The sequence below is a fragment of the Nycticebus coucang genome, chromosome 14, assembly GCF_027406575.1.
Source record: "Nycticebus coucang isolate mNycCou1 chromosome 14, mNycCou1.pri, whole genome shotgun sequence".
Classification (NCBI taxonomy): Eukaryota; Metazoa; Chordata; class Mammalia; order Primates; family Lorisidae; genus Nycticebus; species Nycticebus coucang.
In genome coordinates, this window is record NC_069793.1 from 84930300 (window position 1) to 84948843 (window position 18544).

General features: G+C 37.5%; 1 protein-coding gene across 1 annotated transcript in view; it reads left to right on the forward strand.

Annotated features, from left to right (window-relative positions):
• Positions 1–7806: 7806 nt before the first annotated feature.
• The window catches only part of LOC128565270 (Putative N-acetylated-alpha-linked acidic dipeptidase), a 69981-nt gene continuing 59243 nt past the window's right edge, over positions 7807–18544 (forward strand). The window contains exons 1-3 of the mRNA XM_053561616.1: positions 7807–8091; positions 11397–11505; positions 17017–17203. Of these exons, the coding sequence (XP_053417591.1) occupies positions 7974–8091; positions 11397–11505; positions 17017–17203 (414 nt within the window). The 5' untranslated portion in view covers positions 7807–7973. The remainder of the gene's footprint in view (positions 8092–11396; positions 11506–17016; positions 17204–18544) is intronic.

Sequence of the window (18544 nt, forward strand, 5' to 3'; positions counted from 1 at the left end):
TGATAGTGGGTACGGGTAAAGCACAAAGTCAAGAATGACTGGTTCTAGCCTGCGTCACAGTGTTACAGTGGAGAGTGGTGTCATTTACTCAGAAAGGACAAGCAGGGAAGTCTGTTAGAAGGGGGGTTGGTATTAGGGAGGTGAAGAGTATATTTGTTGAGCAGCAACTATTAGACCAACTTCTCTTTGACAGTGTGAAATTTGAGCCATCGAATAGACTTGTAAGTGGAGACTTTAATTAAGCAACTATATATTTAATTCTGAATCTCAAGGAAGAAGTCTGTGCTGACAACAAACATGAAAAAAATGCAGATTTCCATCAAGATGAGAAGTACTTAGTAACACTAGCTTCTGTAACAAATTAATCCATTGGGTTAAAAAAGAAAATAGTTCTTTTTTACTTCTATAAAGTCCGCATGGGGGTTATTGATTGCTGCTAGCAACGACTCAGAAATCTAAGCTCCTTCCATCTGTGGCTATGTCATCCCCTAGGGTCTTTGAATCTTTTGCTAGATCCTCTGTTATTTAGACAAATGAATGGGATAAAGAGAGAAAGGAAAAATTGTTTAGCAGTTTTGAGGGGAGCTAAACTTGGAAGTGGCATACATGACTTCCTCTTACATTTTCTTAACTTTTATGCAATAATGTGGGCACACCTACCTTCAAGGGAGACTGAAACATGAAGTCTAGCTGTGGGCACAGGACCACAAGGAAATGTGTTTGGTGAACTACTAGCCAGTTTCTGTCAGAGCATAGGCGATATTTAGAGTTTGAATCACTTCAAGAGATAAAACAGAATCAAAAAAGCAGTAGCAAGGAAAAAGCCTTGAGATATTCTAACAAGTAAATGTCTAGTACAGGAGAAGAAGCTGGCACAGAAGAGTAACAAGGGATCAGTGGGTTTCAGAGGAGAGTGGTGTCATATAGTCTAAAAGAGAAAATGTTAATGAGAGAATTAGCAATTAACTTTGTTAAACTGTTGGGAGGTTTTGCACTGTGACTTTTTTCATATCCTTGAGGGCAAGTTTATATAGAAAACTATTCAGAGTTTTACTTCCGTTTTTATAATCAATATTTGATTTATTGAAGATAAAATTAGGTTTTTAAAAATGTGTTCTTCCTTAGCTTCTTTATGTTTAGCATATACATCTTATTTTATTAATAAATCTAATAAATGTTAATAAATTATGGGAACTTTTATAATTTTTATCTTATTTTATATGCTGAATTAAATACTGTAGAATGTTTTGAACAGTATTGATAAATTTAATGTATCCTATTAACTTTCTAGGAACTTTGGGGGTCTAACAAAACTTTATAAATATTTAAAATTTATTCTTACAAGTCAAATGAATTATTTATAACCATGAGGAATCTTAATTTATTTTACAGATTCTAGTAATAGTGCATATAAATAAAGTAAGTATTTTCAATTGAAAACCCCCAAAATGAGCTCAATTACTTAATTATATAGCTTGCATTTCAATCAAGGCTTATTCAATAGGCTGAATTCTTTTAAAAGCACATATTTGAAATACTAAATATGCTTAGATTTTTTGTAATTAATGGGTTAAATCACCTATCATTTCTATGTTTACCTTTTTTTTTTTTTTGAGATAGAGTCTCACCTTGGTAAGTAAGCACTGTGGCATCATCATAGCTCACAGCGACTTTAAACTCTTGGGCTCAAGTGATTCTTTTGCCTTAATCTTCCAACTAGCTGGGACTATAGGTGCTTGGCATGACACTCAGCTAATTTTTCTATTTTTCAGTAGAGAGGGAGGTCTCACTCTTGCTCAGGCTGGTCTGGAACTACTGAGCTCAAGCAATCCACTAGACTTGGCCTCCCAGAGTGTTGAGATTACAGGTGTGAGCCACTGTGCCGACTTCTATGTTTAAATTTAAATATTATAAAAGTACAAAGAAAACAACAGTATTGTCATAGAGTCTTTGAGAATACTCTCTTAGGTGTTTGGAATTTGCATATTGACCGAAGTAAGATACAAACAAGGACACTGACATCTGCAACTATGATAGGATATACTGAGTCCTATGTGTAGGTCGCTGTATCAATAATTGACATCAATATAACCACCACTGACCTTACACATCTCATAGCCCATGTAGATTATGTCCTTGAGTTTGAATTTTCCTTAATTCTTTTCACAGAACTCTGCAAACCCATCCAGGTGGTTATACCATTGGATTTAATTTTCTTTGGTCTTTATGTTATTTAAAATATCTTCTTACAATAGAGGTCTAAATACTAATACCTCCATTGCTTTTGTTTGTATGTTTGTTTAGACAGAGTCTCACTCTGTTGCCCAAGACTAGAGTGCTATGGTAGAACAGCTCACAGCAGCCTCAATCTCCTGGGCCCAAGTGATCCTCTTGCCTCAGCCTTTCAAATAGCTGAGACTATAGGTGCCCCTCACAACACTCAGCCCAGCTAGTTTTTCTGTTTTTAGTAGAGACATATTTTTAGTAGAAATGGGGTTTGCTCTTGCTGAGGCTGGTCTCAAATTCGTGAGCTCAAGCTTGACCTCCCAGAGTGCTACCCTGTTCCCCTGAAAATAAGACAGTGTCTTATTTTAAGGTGTGCTCCCAAAGATGCGCTAGGTCTTATTTTCAGGGGACGTCTTAGTTTCCTGTAAGTCGGTCTTATTTTTGGAGGATGTCTTATTTTCAGGGAAACAGGGTAGGATTACAGGAGTGAGCCACCATGTCCCGCCAGTACCTCCAATTTTGATAGGAATCTACACTTCTGTCATGTGTCTTAGTAAGAATGGATGTGGGCCTCAAGAATTCTCACAACAATACTATGCCACAAGGTTTAGTTTTTCCACAAAGACAAAAAGGGACTCAAAGAGAACTGATAACTGCCTTTGGCAATCCATAGATCATTGGTAACTTTGAGAAGAGCTTTTTCTGAAAAGTGGCAGAGATTATTAAAGAGGTAAAATTGAAATTTTGCCTATAATTGTATAAGTGAATGACTGAGATGGATTTAAAACCAGGTATGTATGTCACACACCTACTGTATTGAACATCTCAGCTTAGCTTAGCCTACCTTAAATGTGTTCAGAATGTTTATGTTAACTTACAGTTGTGCAAAATCATCTAATATAAAGCATAATTGATAATCAAGTGTTGACTATCTCATGTAATTTAAAACTATTATGTTGAAAAAGAAAACCAGAATAGTTGTATGGGTAAAGTATGGTGTCTACTGAATGTGTATCACTTCTGTGTGATTGGAAAGTCAAAAAATCCTAAATCAAACCATCATAAGTCAGGGATCATCTACTGAATTTTTGTGGGAATCAAGTTTATGCAGAAAGTTTTGATGTGAGTAAAAATGAAATACAGTGGAACCTCTGTAAGTTGACCACACAGGGGACTGTAACAAACTGGTCAACATAAGAAACTAGGCCTGCTGTACTGATGATATGTACATATGGTGCATGTTTGGTCTATGAAAATTAGGTCAAGTACGGAGGTGGTCAGTGAAGGTGGTCAACTATGGAGGTTTGACTGTACTCGATTTCTTACGTCTATTCTTTAAAATACCAAAAAGTGACTGAAAATGATAAGGTGTATCTTCTGTATACTGATGTAAAGGCTGTATTAGTGAATAAAACAAGTTACAAAATGATAGACATAAACATATACAAAAACTTCTACAAACAAAACAGAAAAAAGGCAGGACAGACATATGGGGCAATAGAATACGGAATAGAAAATGGGATAAAACAGTTGGTTAGCAAAAAATAAAAGGAGTATAAATGGGCAACAAAGTTAGGTCAGATGCTAATACCTGTAGTCCTAGCACTTTGAAAGACTGAGGTGGGAGCTCGAGTTTAGGAGGTTGAGGTTGCAGTGAACGGCCATCACACCACTGCCCTCCAGCCTGGGTGACAAAGTGAGACGCTGCCTCCCCCCTCCCCTGCAAAGGCTGCTTTATTTAGTGAATCATCAGGGAAATAGAAGTTGGTTGGCAAGGATATCGAAGAATTTCACATACACTGCTGACAAGAGTGGTTCTTAAACACCTTAAAAAATTAAAAAATTTTCTACTAAAGCCAAGTATTTACATAATTATGACTTCTAGATATATACTCACAAAAATAAATACATATGACCTCCAGATGCTGTGCACAAGAAAGTTCACAGAAACACCATTTCTAATAGCTAAGAACTGAGGACAACATAAATATTGAGAGGAGAATGAATAAATATATCATGGCACTTTTTATAATTGATTAGTCTGCATAATTGAAAATGAACGAATTATTACTACACAGAAAGGGTGTGCTGGAGACTGCTTCTACCCATTTACTAGAGAAAGTTACAGGAATCTGGGTGGCTCCCATAGCTCAGTAGGTCGGGTGACATACACCCAGGTTCAAACCTGGCCCAGCCAGCTAAACAACAATGACAATGGCAACAACAACAAAAAAATAACCTGGCATTGTGGCGGGCGCCTGTAGTCCCAGCTACTTGGGAGGCTGAGGCAAGATAATCTCTTGACCCCCAAGAGTTTAAGGTTGCTATGAGCTATGACGCCAAGGCATTCTACCCAGGGCGACAGCTTGAGCCTATGTCTCAAAAAAAAAAAAAAGAAAAGAAAGAAAGAAAGAAAGAAAAAGAAAAAGTTGGAATCTCTTTCAAACTGCAGTTTTGGTGACATCATGTTGTTTCCCATTTCATGAAATCTCCCATGGTGGAAGTATTTGTGCCATGGAAATCAGTAAATGGTGCAAATCAGAACGTTTCCCCTATCTTGCAGAGCCGATTTATTAGCACACTACTAATGTAACTCACAACGTAACTCTGAGGGTAAGAAGCCAAACCAAGTATAGATCCTTAATGATACCACTTACAGAAATTTGAAAAACAGGCAAAAGTAAATGTTGGTGTTGGAGTTTAGAATAGGAAAATGGTGCATCCTTCAGCATGAAGGGTAGTGATGGTAAAAGGGACATGAAGACGGTTTTTGGAGTTCTGGTGATGCTGTTTCTTCATCTGGATGCTAAATAAACAGTGTGTTCATTTATAAAAATTCATTAAGCTGTACAACTACAAATTTATGTACTTTATATATATGTTAATTCAAAATTTTCTTATGATTTCATTTCGTATTTAAAAAGTATTACCTATATTCGTAGAAAAATGTCTGGAACGATTAGTATCAAAATATTTATGGTATTGGGCTGCACCTGTGGCTCAAAGGAGTGGGGCACTGGCCCCATATACTGGAGGTGGCGGGTTTAAACCTGGCCCCAGCCAGGAAAAAAAAAAAAAAAAATTGTGGTATTTAGCTCTGGAGGGTGATATGTTACAGGAAAGTACAGAGAGGTATAAAATAGTACTTGAGCGTCTTCCTATATTTATTCTCATGTTTAAAAAATAATAAGTATGTTTTATTTCAGTAATAAAAATTAACAGAAAAATATGCATTTTACTTAAACATTAAAACATATTATTTATTAAAATATATCATTTTATAGTTACCCCATTCCATTATTAAATTGGAAAGAGTATTTTTAAGTTTTTTATTTCTCAAAATTCCAAAGCAAAGAAACTTGTTTGCAAAGATTTTTCCAGTTCAAGTGGAGTTAGTATAAAGAGAAGAGAATTAATTACTTTGAAACAAGATTTAGATGATTAAGGAACATTCTCATTCATCTATGTCTGTGTCTCTCTGTTTCAATCAATTCTTTTGATTTATAATTTACATATAATAAAACAGAATTTAAATGTACAGCACAAATATTTCAAAGAATACAAATGCTTATATAACTCTTTTCAAATTTAACAAGATCGAAATTTAAAAACATCAGATTACTTGGAGAAGTTAGAATTCTTATCTTTCAGAGGTAGTCTATTTAGTGTGCAGTTCACAACTCAGGAATGCTATTGTGCTTAAAGACTAAGAAGCAGCCAGGGAATGTTAAAGTGTGGTTTTTTTCTCAACTGAGTTAAAATATTTTTCTAGGTTAGGGGAGAGAGATAAGAGGAACTAAAATTACTTTAAGTTTTTTCAAGAATAGACTCCATTGATGAATATAGTATTTTAATTTAAATAATAAATAAATTTTAATTTTAATAAATAATTTAAATAAATAATTTAAATTTAAATAATAATTTAATTTATTTAATAAATGAATATACTGTTTTAATTTAGTTTATGTTTGCTTCTACAAACATAAACTAAATTCTAATTTAGATTAATTCAATTCTAATTGAATTAATTCTAATGTTCAAAAATCATTTCTTATAATTAACTGAAATTTGCCTCACTTTTAGGGTCACATCTAACCTTTGAAACAGACACATTATTCACGTGTACCAGATAATGTTACTGAGTGATGCCACATTTTACAAATGAGGAAATAAATAATTCAGGGAAATTTAGTGCTTGGCTCCTGAGGGTATGCAGCTTAGATAGGACTAACTCCAAAATTTTAGAGTCTTCTGACTCCAGAGCCAATGCTTCTTCTAATACTACAAGCAAATTCTGAACGGACTTTGTGTTCAGTGGAGGCTGAATAGTCATATGGAGTAAGACAGACATTGTAGTAAGTCGTAGTTTTGTGACTTTCAATGATTCCTTTAATCTTCCTAAATTTGAGTTGTTTTATGTGTAAATGAGAAAAGTAATAGTACAGCCTCAAAGTGTTCCAGTGATGGCTGTGACATACATGTAAAGTGCATCACTCATGAGAAATGCTCAGTAAACATTAGCCACTATTATTTTGCTATTCCTGATTAGATATGACAATAGGACCATTAGGAAAGATGTAAATTTAGGCTTTTGTTAGAAAGGGATTAAAAACTCTCTCCTTTCCTGGCTTTGGTCATTTAGGAGTTGTCTTGATACACCTTAGATTAATTTTCCTACATTTCTTTATTCGGGAATTCTTCATGAAAATACCCAACACTCTACAATCTAGCCCATCTTTTTCCACTCTCATCCCACACTTTTCTTTTCTCAAAGCAAAGAGTTTGCTATTCATTGAATATTCCCTAGATTTTTAGTATTTGTTCACCCTGTTGGTCTCACCCAATGTGTTTCTTCTGGTCTCCACTGGCTCCAATCCTCCCTGTAACTCACAACGCTGCTAAACGCGATTCCTCAAAGCACAGTTGGTCAGTGCACGCTCTCCGAAGTGGAGCATAAGAACACCAGTGATTTTTATATAGCATATAGCTATTCTCACCTTTTAGATATCACTATTACGAATTTATAACCAGGATAGAATCATGCGTGATTGATTATTCTGGCTAATTCAACAAAGACTGATTTCTTATCTATTTTATGTAAGACAGTGGCTAAACACATCTGGGATATCAAAATGAAGTCTCTGCCTTCTACAAAGTCCAGTTTCATTTCTTAAAAAAAAAAAAAAGGTTTTGTCACGTAAATGGAGGGTAATACCCTACATGTTTATTAATAACAATGGTATTCATTAAAAGAAAGAGCACGGTGGGGATATATATTAATGCCCAACCTCTCCTATTATCCAAACCACTGCACCATATTCTGCTTATTGTATTTCATAGGATTTCAGAGCTGAAAAAAAGTTCTTGAGAATTACAGAAAAGAGACAAGTGTCTTTCACCCTCCCCACCCCTCCCCCCCTCCTCCCTCTCTCTCAATAAGGCCTGGAAATTTTCAAGAGAAACTTTTTCCCTGGAGCCTCTCTAAGAGGGCCGGATTTCCTTCTCCCCAGGAGGCAGATAGAACCTCCTGCTCGCTCGGATTGGTTTAGAGAAAGCTGCGAACACTTTGACCGCGGAGAGACTGGACCCCGGGGCCGGGGGCGAATTCCAGCCGCTGATAATTGGTTCGCGAGGCGCCGGTGCAGAGAGAGACCTCACCGCGCTGCGGGGCTGCGGGTCCAGGGCGCTCGCGTGGGCAGCGCGGCGCAAGGTCAGGTCCCGGGAGGCCCGGCTCGATTTGCGCCGCGATGTGGAACCTCCTGAACGACTCGGACTCGGCGGTGGTGGCCGGGCGCCGCCCGCGCTGGCTCCTGGCTGCGGCGCTGGTGCTGGCGCTCGGCCTCTTCACCCTCGGCTTCCTCGCAGGTAGGGGGCGCTCGGTCAGCTGAGACCCCCTCGGAGCCGCCCCGCTGTCTCGGGGTTCTGGGACTCGCGGGGTGGGGGTCGGCTGCCGAGCGGGGTGCTGCTGCTGCCCCCCAGGGCGCCGGTTTGGGTGGGGGCGGTTGGGGGGGAGGCTGCTGGGGACGGCGCGGGGTCGCTGGGGCTGCTGACGGTCACCGGGGAGCTTTGCGGCTCTTCCTCCCGCGGGGTTTTATCAAGTCGTCTACCTGGGGCTGCTTCCAGTTCATGGTCGAATTTAGGACCTGGGTGCAGAAGGAGTTGATTTCTCTTCTCGTTCTTTCCTCTTTGGAAGTAACAGAGGCACATTTGGGAAATGGGTGAATTATTGTCAGCGCTTCGAACAAATCTTTTAACAGCAGGTCTTTTGCGCGACTTAAGCCAACATCCGAGAAAACCAGAGATGCAGAAGGGGCAAGCTCAGACTCTTTTTTTAAAAAACAGATTGTCACTGTGTTGCCCGGGGCAGAGTGCCCTGTCACCCTAGCTCACAGTAACCTTGGACGCAAGTGATCCATTCTAATTCTGACTTTGCCACTCCTTAGTGGCCTTGAGCAAGTTATTGAACCTCCCTCCGCCTTAGTTTCCCTATCTTTATGATCAAGACAATATTACCTGCAACTTATTAAATGAAATAGCATGTAGACCTCCTGACACAGTACTGGGACTTGGGGTGCATTTTTTTCTTTTTGGTGAGGAGATGCCAGTAATTGAACTTTAACGAACAAGACTAGCTTTAAGTATCGCCAGAATATTCCAGCCCTGCTAGGAATTGTAGGGCCCTTTTCTGGGACTTCAAGGAGTAAGGCCTGCGCCAGCTGGGTTTACTCAGTCTCTTCTACTCGCTTTGTGTGACTTTGGGATCCGTCAAAGAGTTTCTCGGTCACTCATACTGCTCATAGTTAACATGTAGTTATTAGTAACCACATAGGGTTGTTGTGAGGCTTATCTTTTATTGTTTGAGACAGTCTCAGTCTATTGCTCAGGCTAGAGTGCCATGGTGTCAGCCTAGCTCACAGCAGCCTCAAACTGTTGGGCTCAAGTGATCCTCCTGCCTCAGCCTCCCAAGCAGCTGGGACCACAGGTTCCTGCCATAATGTCTAGCTAATTCTGATGGTTTTAGTAGAGACTGGGGCTTGCTCTTGCTCAGGCTGGTATCAAACTCTTGAGCTCAGGGGATCCTCTGGCCTGGGCCTCCCAGAGAGCTAGGTTTACAGGCCTGAGCCTCCCTGTTGGAGAGTTTAGATGACTAAGTGCTCAACAAGGACACATTTCAAATTGAATTTCCATTTCCTCAACTCCAGAAATGGGACTCAGATTTGGTAAGGTCTGTTTGGGGGTCAAATCCTTTGCATTTCTTAAAGGCATTTTTATTTTTCCTAGTGTTGCTTCACTACTCAGTGGCTGACACAGAATAGGTTCTTTATTAATCTTTTTTCTGTCTTAGGATTCCCTGCTGTCACCACCCCAGCAAGCTTCCATCCTCATCATTGTGTTCATTTTTCAAGTCTCACTTCAGGCGTCTCATCCTCATTGTGTTACTCCACATTTCACATTCTAATCCAAGTTTTTTTTTTTTTTTTTTAAACAGAGTCTCACTATGTTGCCCTCGCGTCACAGCTCACAGCAACCTCAAACTCTTGGGCTCAAGAGATTCTCTTGCCTCAGCCTCCCTAGTAGCTGGGACTACAGGCGCCCACCACAATGCCCAGTTATTTTATTTTTTTGTTTAGCAGGCCCAAGCTAGATTCAAACCCAACAGCCCCGGTGCACGTAGCCGGTGCCCTAACCATAGGCACCCCAATAATCCAAGTTCTTTTGTTTTATGTACTGGTAGAATCGTTAATCTTTTGGCATCCAATTATGCATTTTAATATTCACATATATAATATTCACATAATATTTATATATGTGTATATATGTGATTGATGTGATTGAAAAGCTCCATGAAAGCTGCCTAGGTGCTGATTTTGTAACAATTTTGTTCCTGGATCCTATAATTTCCCCAAATAAAGCATGGAGTGTTGGACCCTGTCCCCCTGAGATTAAAAACCAACTGCAGGAGCTAATGGCACCACATGACGTGGCAAACTACTGCCTGTGGCCTCGTGGTGTATGCCCTGGATGTCTGGCAGAGACGTCAACTGAAAACATAAAATCTCAGTGCATTTTATGTAAGTTAAAGAACCAGAGCAGATTAGAGGCCTATGTTTGCATCAGTACTTTGAAATAACTTATGTACTTGAAGTACATTCATAATTAATTCATTATAAAAGAGTATTAAATGCTTACTCTAGGCCTAGAGGAGCAGTCACTGAAGATAGAAGCTTTATGAAGAAAGGAGGTGGATCTCTTTTTTGCCTTCATTTTCAAAAGATTTTGTTTAACCTCATTAGCTGAAACATTAACATAATATTTAAATTTAGTGCTGATTTCCTTATAAAACATTACGTAGAGTAACAGTGGAGTTGACTTGTCATTGAAGCTAGGTAAGAAAAATATATTGGAATTGGTTTGTAATTTAAAAATCCATTTGCATGATCTTTTTTCAGTAGAAGTAGGCAAAAAAAAAAAATTAAGCTTTAGAAAATCTCACCTAAAGCTAGAGGTAATTGATAATTAGTGTTTCATACATGATGCATACAACCATAAAGAGAATGTTTATTGCAGCCCAATTCATAATTGCTAAGTCATGGAAAAAGCCCCAGTGCCCATCGGTCTACAAATGGATTAATAAACTGTGGTATATGTACACCATGGAATATTATGCAGCCTTAAAGAGAGATGGAGACTTTACCTCTTTCATGTTTACATGGATGGAGCTGGAACATATTCTTCTTAGTAAAGTATTTCAAGAATGGAAGAGAAAGTATCCAATGTACTCAGCCCTGCTATGAAACTGATTTATGGCTTTCGTATGAAAGCTATAACCCAGTTATAACCTAAGAATATGGGGAAGGGGGAGAGGGAGGGGAGGGAGGTGGGATGATGGGTGGAGGGAGGGTGATTGGTGGGATTACACCTGCAGTGCATCTTACAAGGATACATGTGAAACTTAGTAAATGTAGAATGTAATTGTCTTAACACAATAACTAAGAAAATGCCAGGAAGGCTTTGTCAACCAGTGCGATGAAAATGTGTCAAACTGTGTATAAAACCAGTGTATGGTGCCCCATGATCGCATTAATGTACACAGCTATGATTTAATAATAAAAAAATAAGTCTTATCTATGAGCTCATATCTCATTCCTATTTTTGGACGAATTTTTCAGGGTGGTTTATAAAACCCTCCAAGGAAACTGGTCACATAGTTCCACAGCATAGCATGAAGAAGGCATTTCTGAATGAATTGAAAGCTGAGAACATCAAGAAATTCTTATAGTAAGTGTATATTTGAAAATTTCTATAGACAATTTGTTGGTAAAATTTGCTATTCTATTTAGAAACCTTCAATATTTCAAATATAGGACGTGCTTTTTTTTCAAGTTTTATTTATTCAAGGGTCTTGTATAAAGACCCATATTTCATTGGGGGAGGATTATACTTTCAGCTAACCTTTATTATTACAGGGGTTTTAGAGTAGGAGTTAGCAGACTTTGTCTGTAAATAAAACCAGGCTTGTAGGCTGATCTCTGTAACAGCTATTCAGCGTTGATATTGTAGCACGAAGAAGTCCTAGAAAGAATTGGTGTGCTCCCACTCAGTGGGCACAAGGTAAGGGGGCATGGCACACCCCTTAGGTCCAGGACACAACTGCAAGGGAGACTTTACCTAACAAATGTAAACATTGTAACCTAGTTACCTAGTTGTTTGTATGCTCACATTAACCTGAAATTAAAAAAAAAAAAAAAAGAAGAAGTCATAGAAAATATATAAACAAGTAAGTGGGTTGGTCCTGATCAAACCTTAGTTATGGGCACTGAAATTTGAATTCCATATCATTCATGTGTCAAAATATTAGGGTTCTTTTGCTTGTTTATTTTGTAAACCTATTTAAATGTAAAAACCATTCTTAGTTCCTGGAATGCACAAAATTGACAGTAGGTCAGATTTGCCCAGTGGAACTTATGTTTACTAACTCATGATTGAGAGGAAGATAGCATTTTTTTTTTGGCTAGAGTCCTGGGGCTTTAGCCTAGCTCAAAGCAACCTCAAACTCCAGGCTGCAGGCTATCCTTCTACCTTAGCCTCCTGAGTAGCTAGGACTACAGGTGCCTACCACAACAGCCTGGCTAATTTTTCTGTATTTAGTCTCTCTCTTGCTCAGGCTGGGCTCCAACTTTTGAGCTCTAAAGATCCTCTTGTCTTCCAGAGTGCTAGATTATAGGCGTGAACCACTGTGCTGGGCCCAAAGTAGAAGACGGTGTATTTTAGTAAAAAAAAAATAAGATTGGACTTTGGAGTCAGAATTGAGTTTGAATTCCATCTTTGACCTTTCATAATGAAGTAACTTTGAGTGAATATTTAACCTTCCAAAGCCCTTATTTCTACATTTGTAAAATAGGGATAATGATATTACTGTGATGTGGGTGCAATTGAAGAGCATACACAGAGGGTGCCAAAAAAGGTATACATATTTTAAGAATTAAAATATCCATTAAAATTGGGCGGCGCCTGTGGCTCAGTGAGTAGGGCGCCAGTCCCATATGCCAGAGGTGGTGGGTTCAAACCCAGCCCCGGCCAAAAACATACAAAAAAAAAAAAAAAAATTAAAAAATATCCATTAAAATTATAATACTCAATATATAACAACCAAAGATGAATACAAGTTACATCTGACTTTTGCAATTACAAGAGGTGCTCCAAGTGGTTACATCAGTGTCCAGACCCTTCTGATTACAGTGAACGTTGCTTGAGCAATGTTGGCCAAGGTGTTTGGTTGTGTCCCTGCGCATGCCATTTCAATTTCTTCTGGAAGTACCTCCTGTAGCTGGTTGTCTACGCTACACCACATCCTTTAAGATCCCTTGTAGGTAGCGGTCAAGGGATGTGAAGTCAGGAGAACATGGAGAGACTCAGCGGCACTCAACTCTTTGTTCTATCCATTGCCCTGGCAAATTTCCACCAAGGTAAGCTCTCACAACTTGGTACATATCATAATCTTGGAATGAAAACTTCCCATTTTGCTCTTTTAAGAATGTGCTGCATGCTGGTTCTGCTAACTCCTGTCTCACGTGCACACTGTTGGGTAGTCTTCTGTGGTGAGTGTGTGAGTGTGTAAACCATTTGGACACCGTAGCAGAAGAAGCAGGACTTGGTGCTGTGCAAGGCATCTGGGATCTTCCCTTGTGCACATCACACACACTACTGCATGTCTCAGACTCATCATGGATGCCTGCGGTGGTTGGATGTTTTAGAGGTTCTGTTGCACATTCACTCCTCCATTATTGTTGCACTTCCACAATGTTCTCGAATTCCAAATACCACTTCAAAATGTTCTTGAGCTCCTGGAAGACATCTCTGCTTCTGCCCTTTTCTTTAACTGTCCTGCCTGGTGACACAAGCATTCATTTGATTGATACTGTTGTTTGACCAAATGTAATACTACACATTGCTACCATAATTCAATTCCACATCCAAGAGTTGTACATAGACAACATCATTTTCAATGTGTATGTTTTTTTTGGCACCCCAGTATTTGGCATATTTTGAAAACTAGCTCTCTACTTCCTGAAACAGCTATTTCTAATACAGACCAAAGAGATACATGAGTTAATTTTAAAAGTATTTTCGAAGCAACAAAAAATAGAACCCTTGCATAGAATTATTATGTAAGTATAATATATAATAGGTGAGAATAGTTTTTTCAAGGTATGAAATCTTTTTTTAAATTGGCATAGTACATGTATGTCTAAAAAATACTTGAAGTTTCTCTAATGATTGAGAGAGTCCCTGATGAATTCAAGTTGTAATTTTATATAAAAACAATATTATGTATACTTATACGTATATACACATAGATATGAATAGATATGCCTGCCCATAATCATGTAAACACATGTCTTTCTACGTCAATTACAATAGAATGAAAGATATAAATAAGAATTTGATAGGGTGTCTTCCAGATCTCTTTGAAATGAGAGATCCTAAAGCTTAAACTTCTTAATCTTTCTGAAAACCTATCCTCTGCCTGCCACACTTACTACACTACAATCATTTTTACCCTTCCAGCAACTATAGAATCTCTAGAAGCCTCCTCGACTTTCCAAATTTGCCAGTTATCTATTGGAACACATTGATTAAAATATGGTAGAGTCTTTGTAAGTTGACCACTCAGGAGACTGTAGCAAATTGGTCGGCATACAGAGGTGGTTACCACAAGGAACTAGGCCTACTATACTGATATGTATGTGTTAACAAATTGGTCGGCATACAGAGGTGGTTACCACAAGGAACTAGGCCTACTATATTGATATGTATGTGTGGTACATGTTTGGTCTATGAAAATTAGGTCAACTTAGGGAGGTGGTCAACTGTGGAGATTCTACTGGATGTCCATTAGTCAGGGGCCAGGAAAGTCTAGGACTGCCTATCTTGGCCTCCTTTATGATCTTTTGTTCTGCTCATAAAGTTCCCCCACTGCCTCTGAAGCATCTGCCTCAGCAGTGAATGGGACGATTAATTAGGAGCAGGTTTTTCATTCTTCCCTGGGCTACAGGGTTGTCTGGTGTTTTCTCTCCTGGTTTGTAAACACCTGGTTAAATTTGCAGATCTGTTCACTATTTTGCATCTCTCTAGTAGGATTTTCCTTCTCTATCATGTTTTGAAAGATAAAATGATTTTAGAAGAGTGTCTTAGATTTCCAAGTTCAGAATATTACGGTTTTACTGGAAAGATTTGAGTACCAGTTCCACCTTTTATTAGCTGCCTTTAAGTCATTTAACTTCCCCAACACTGCTGAATCTTTTATAAATCAGAAGAAATGTATTAATACAGGTATACCAGTAGCTCCCTTTATGAATTGAAAGAATGTGAAAATACTTGGGACATATTTAAACCAGTCTGACAGAGATCTCTGAACAGCAGATTTTTGCTTATTTGGGAGATTTGTAAATTCATTTTCTTAGGGTCAGACACCAAATTAGTGGTAACTAATTAGGTAGACACTACTACTTATATGATTTATGCTAATTTTTTCTTTTTTAGTTTGTTTGTTTGTTTTGAGAAAGCATTTTCTCTTTCCAGAGTGGTTAGAGTGCAGTGGTGTCAGCCTATCTCACAATAACTTCAAACTCCTTGGCTCAAAGCAGTCCTCCTGCCTCAGCCTCCTAGGTGGTTGGGACTACAGGCATGCACCACCATCCTGGGCTAAGTTTTTCTATTTTTAGTAGAGATGACTATCAGCTCAAAAGATCCTTCCACCTGGGCCTCCCAGAATGCTGGGTGAGCCATCTGGCCCCACCAGATCTTTTTTTTCCTGTCTGTTTTTTCCAGGATCTGTTTTGTTCCCAATGACTGGATCCTAATCCTGATATTAGCATGATATTGTGTCCTACTTGTAGTGGCAAAACTGTTCAAAGGAATTTCACTTAAAAAATAATGATTCCTTATAGCAGCTGCTCTTGCAGGTAGGGACAGAGTTATAGCTGGTACTTCAGGAAATGTGCATAGTTCACATCTAGGCACTGCAGCAGTTTGTGATTTGTGTAATATAGAAGAAAATAGCAACACCTCTGCTGTTTTTTCTGTTTTCTCTGCAAGTATACATCAAAGAAGGGATAGAGACTCCTTAGCAGCCTCTTAAATGTGTGTTCTTTTTGTCACCATACTTTACACATAACGTTAGAAATCCTATGTAAAGTGTCATGTCCCCAAACATTCACAAATTGAAATTTTAAAACTTGAGTTATTTTTATTCAATGTTGATTTATCAAACTAAAAATTAAGATACACAGTAGAATGAAAGAGTTAAAATTGGGATTATCATAACGGTGTTGTTTATTTGTTTTTAAGGAATCATCTTAAAGATCGAAGTGTGTTGATTATAGAAAATCCTATATATGTAGAACCAGAAATTCATGACGTTCCCAACGTTTATGAACTAAAAATAGATACCTTTTCCTGGCACATAATGCCTTGTCATATGGAATTTTTTAAAAGGGGGTTTAAGTTTGAAAACACCAATAATTTTTCAGGGAAACAACAATTTCCCCGGAATGAATAAATTTAAAACAATCAAAAACACCAGTATCTATACATATTAAATGAGAAATTAGTCTACTCATGGAAATATTTCTGGTAGCCAAATGTTGACCATATAATTTCTTTGTTAAAGTTATTCTTCAGCAGACTAATTCTAATCATTGGTTTTGATTATATTACTCTTCGTCATGGATGGAGTATAAGAATGCAGTCTGAACGTGTGTCAATATGTTCAGATAATTTTTTAGTGAAGATATTTTATAAATATTGCTAGTCAAAAGTTTCTTACTTGTTTGTAACTTTCAGTATTTAAATAAATGTAATCACTAGTAATTCCTGCCATGTTATACCCTGGTCTTTTGGATAATTTTTTCTTAAGTTCCCAAATATATTTTACGCAGTGAAATAAACCGTTAATTCTAATTAAGTTCCAATGTGCAAAGGTCTTAAGAATAGAATTTGACATCATACTCATTTACTATAAGGGGTTATAGACCTAGGATTACACATAACAATACTCTACCAATACCAGTTTCTCTGGTTTTTCTCTTGAATTAATGAAAATTAGAGCATGGAAATTTAAAAGCAGACTTTGAAAATCTATTCAATGCGATAATAGTGCCACCTTGCTTTTTTTAACACATCATATTTCTAAGTATTTTGGGATAAATATGCTTTGTTTTATTGTGGAGTTGGAATGAAGGATGACTAAACATTAATTTCTAACCACTTTGAATTTTTGTTTACCAGTAATTTTACACGGATACCCCATTTAGCAGGAACGGAACAAAACTTTCAGCTTGCAAAGCAAATTCAATCCCAGTGGAAAGAATTTGGCCTGGATTCTGTTGAGCTAGCCCATTATGATGTTCTGTTGTCCTACCCAAATAAGACTCATCCCAACTACATCTCAATAATTGATGCAGATGGAAATGAGGTAAAAAAAAAAAAAAAAGAATGAAAGAACATTCCCCCAATCTATTCTTCAAATATCTTCTATAAAAAATGTTCTATCCCATCTCCAAATATTTATAGAAAACAGTATTACTCAGTCTCATGAATCATATCTCTAATATCTGATTACTAGCATCAGCTGACTTCTTATGATGTTTGAAGGTAATGTGATGTTAGAAAGAATCTGAGAAATTACTGCTTGATGAGGGTGGTTTTTATTTTTTAATGTTATACATCAATGTCAAATATGGTATTAGTAAACTTCTAAGCAAGTAAAATACATTCAGTTTTGATAGGTTTAATCTATAAAGTCACTGAATAGATTTGGGATTGCTAGGAAATTCAGAAAACCGGCATGCGGTTTGAACTATGTTTTTACTGGTGCTCAATGATTATGGCTCAAACTACTCTGTATTCAGCTGTGTGCCAACAACTAGTGTCTGGGCGTTTGGAGGTGATGAAGGTCTGGAGGCAAGGTCTATAGAATCGTATCTACTCTAAAGAATTTTCCATCTGGTTTGCAAGTTGGGGCATATACTTGAGAAAGTGAAGATTATGCAGATAACTGTTTCTCATCATAATATATGTTCAATTTGAAAGCTCGTAAAATACAACTCACATATTCATCCCTATTTAGCATACCTTATTTTATAGCTACTGTATCTAGAAAAAGCTCTTTCAAGTCTAAGAGCTTTCTTTACTCCTTTTATTACTGGACTTTCTAAATTATATCTAGCTGCAAATAAGTCCAGCTCGATCAGTGAACTGAAAATGTCATGTGATTTACATATATATTTATGTGTTCTTTTCAAAATATGACAGTAACCTCCTCTTAATGACTAATGAATCCATCTCTTCTGAATGATTAACATTTTATTATATCTTGCAGTCAGTGATGTAATCCCATGCTAAATTTCCTCATGTGACTTGGAACTTTCCATACTAACTACTATTTTAAATAATAATAGTTAAATTGTAACTTGAAAAAAATTATTCAACTATTTCAAAACTTAAAAGGTCTTTTTGAAAAAAAGTTTCGGGAATACCAATGTATATCATATAGTCTCGTAACTTGATAACCTAAGAGGCGAAATATCTATACAATTAAGTACCAGGGGGTCTTTAAATTATGTTTAGGAAAATTATCTAATGACATAGTAAAATACTGATAATACTAAAAGAGGTACATGTGCTTAAAGCTCTGTTTTGTTCTGTCAAGTTCAGGGATTGTCTGCATGCAAGGTGGAAAATAGCAGCCTTCATTTTTCTTCCTTTTTTTTTTTTCTTCTTCCTCACCTCCAAATTTTGTTTGTACTGTTGCTGT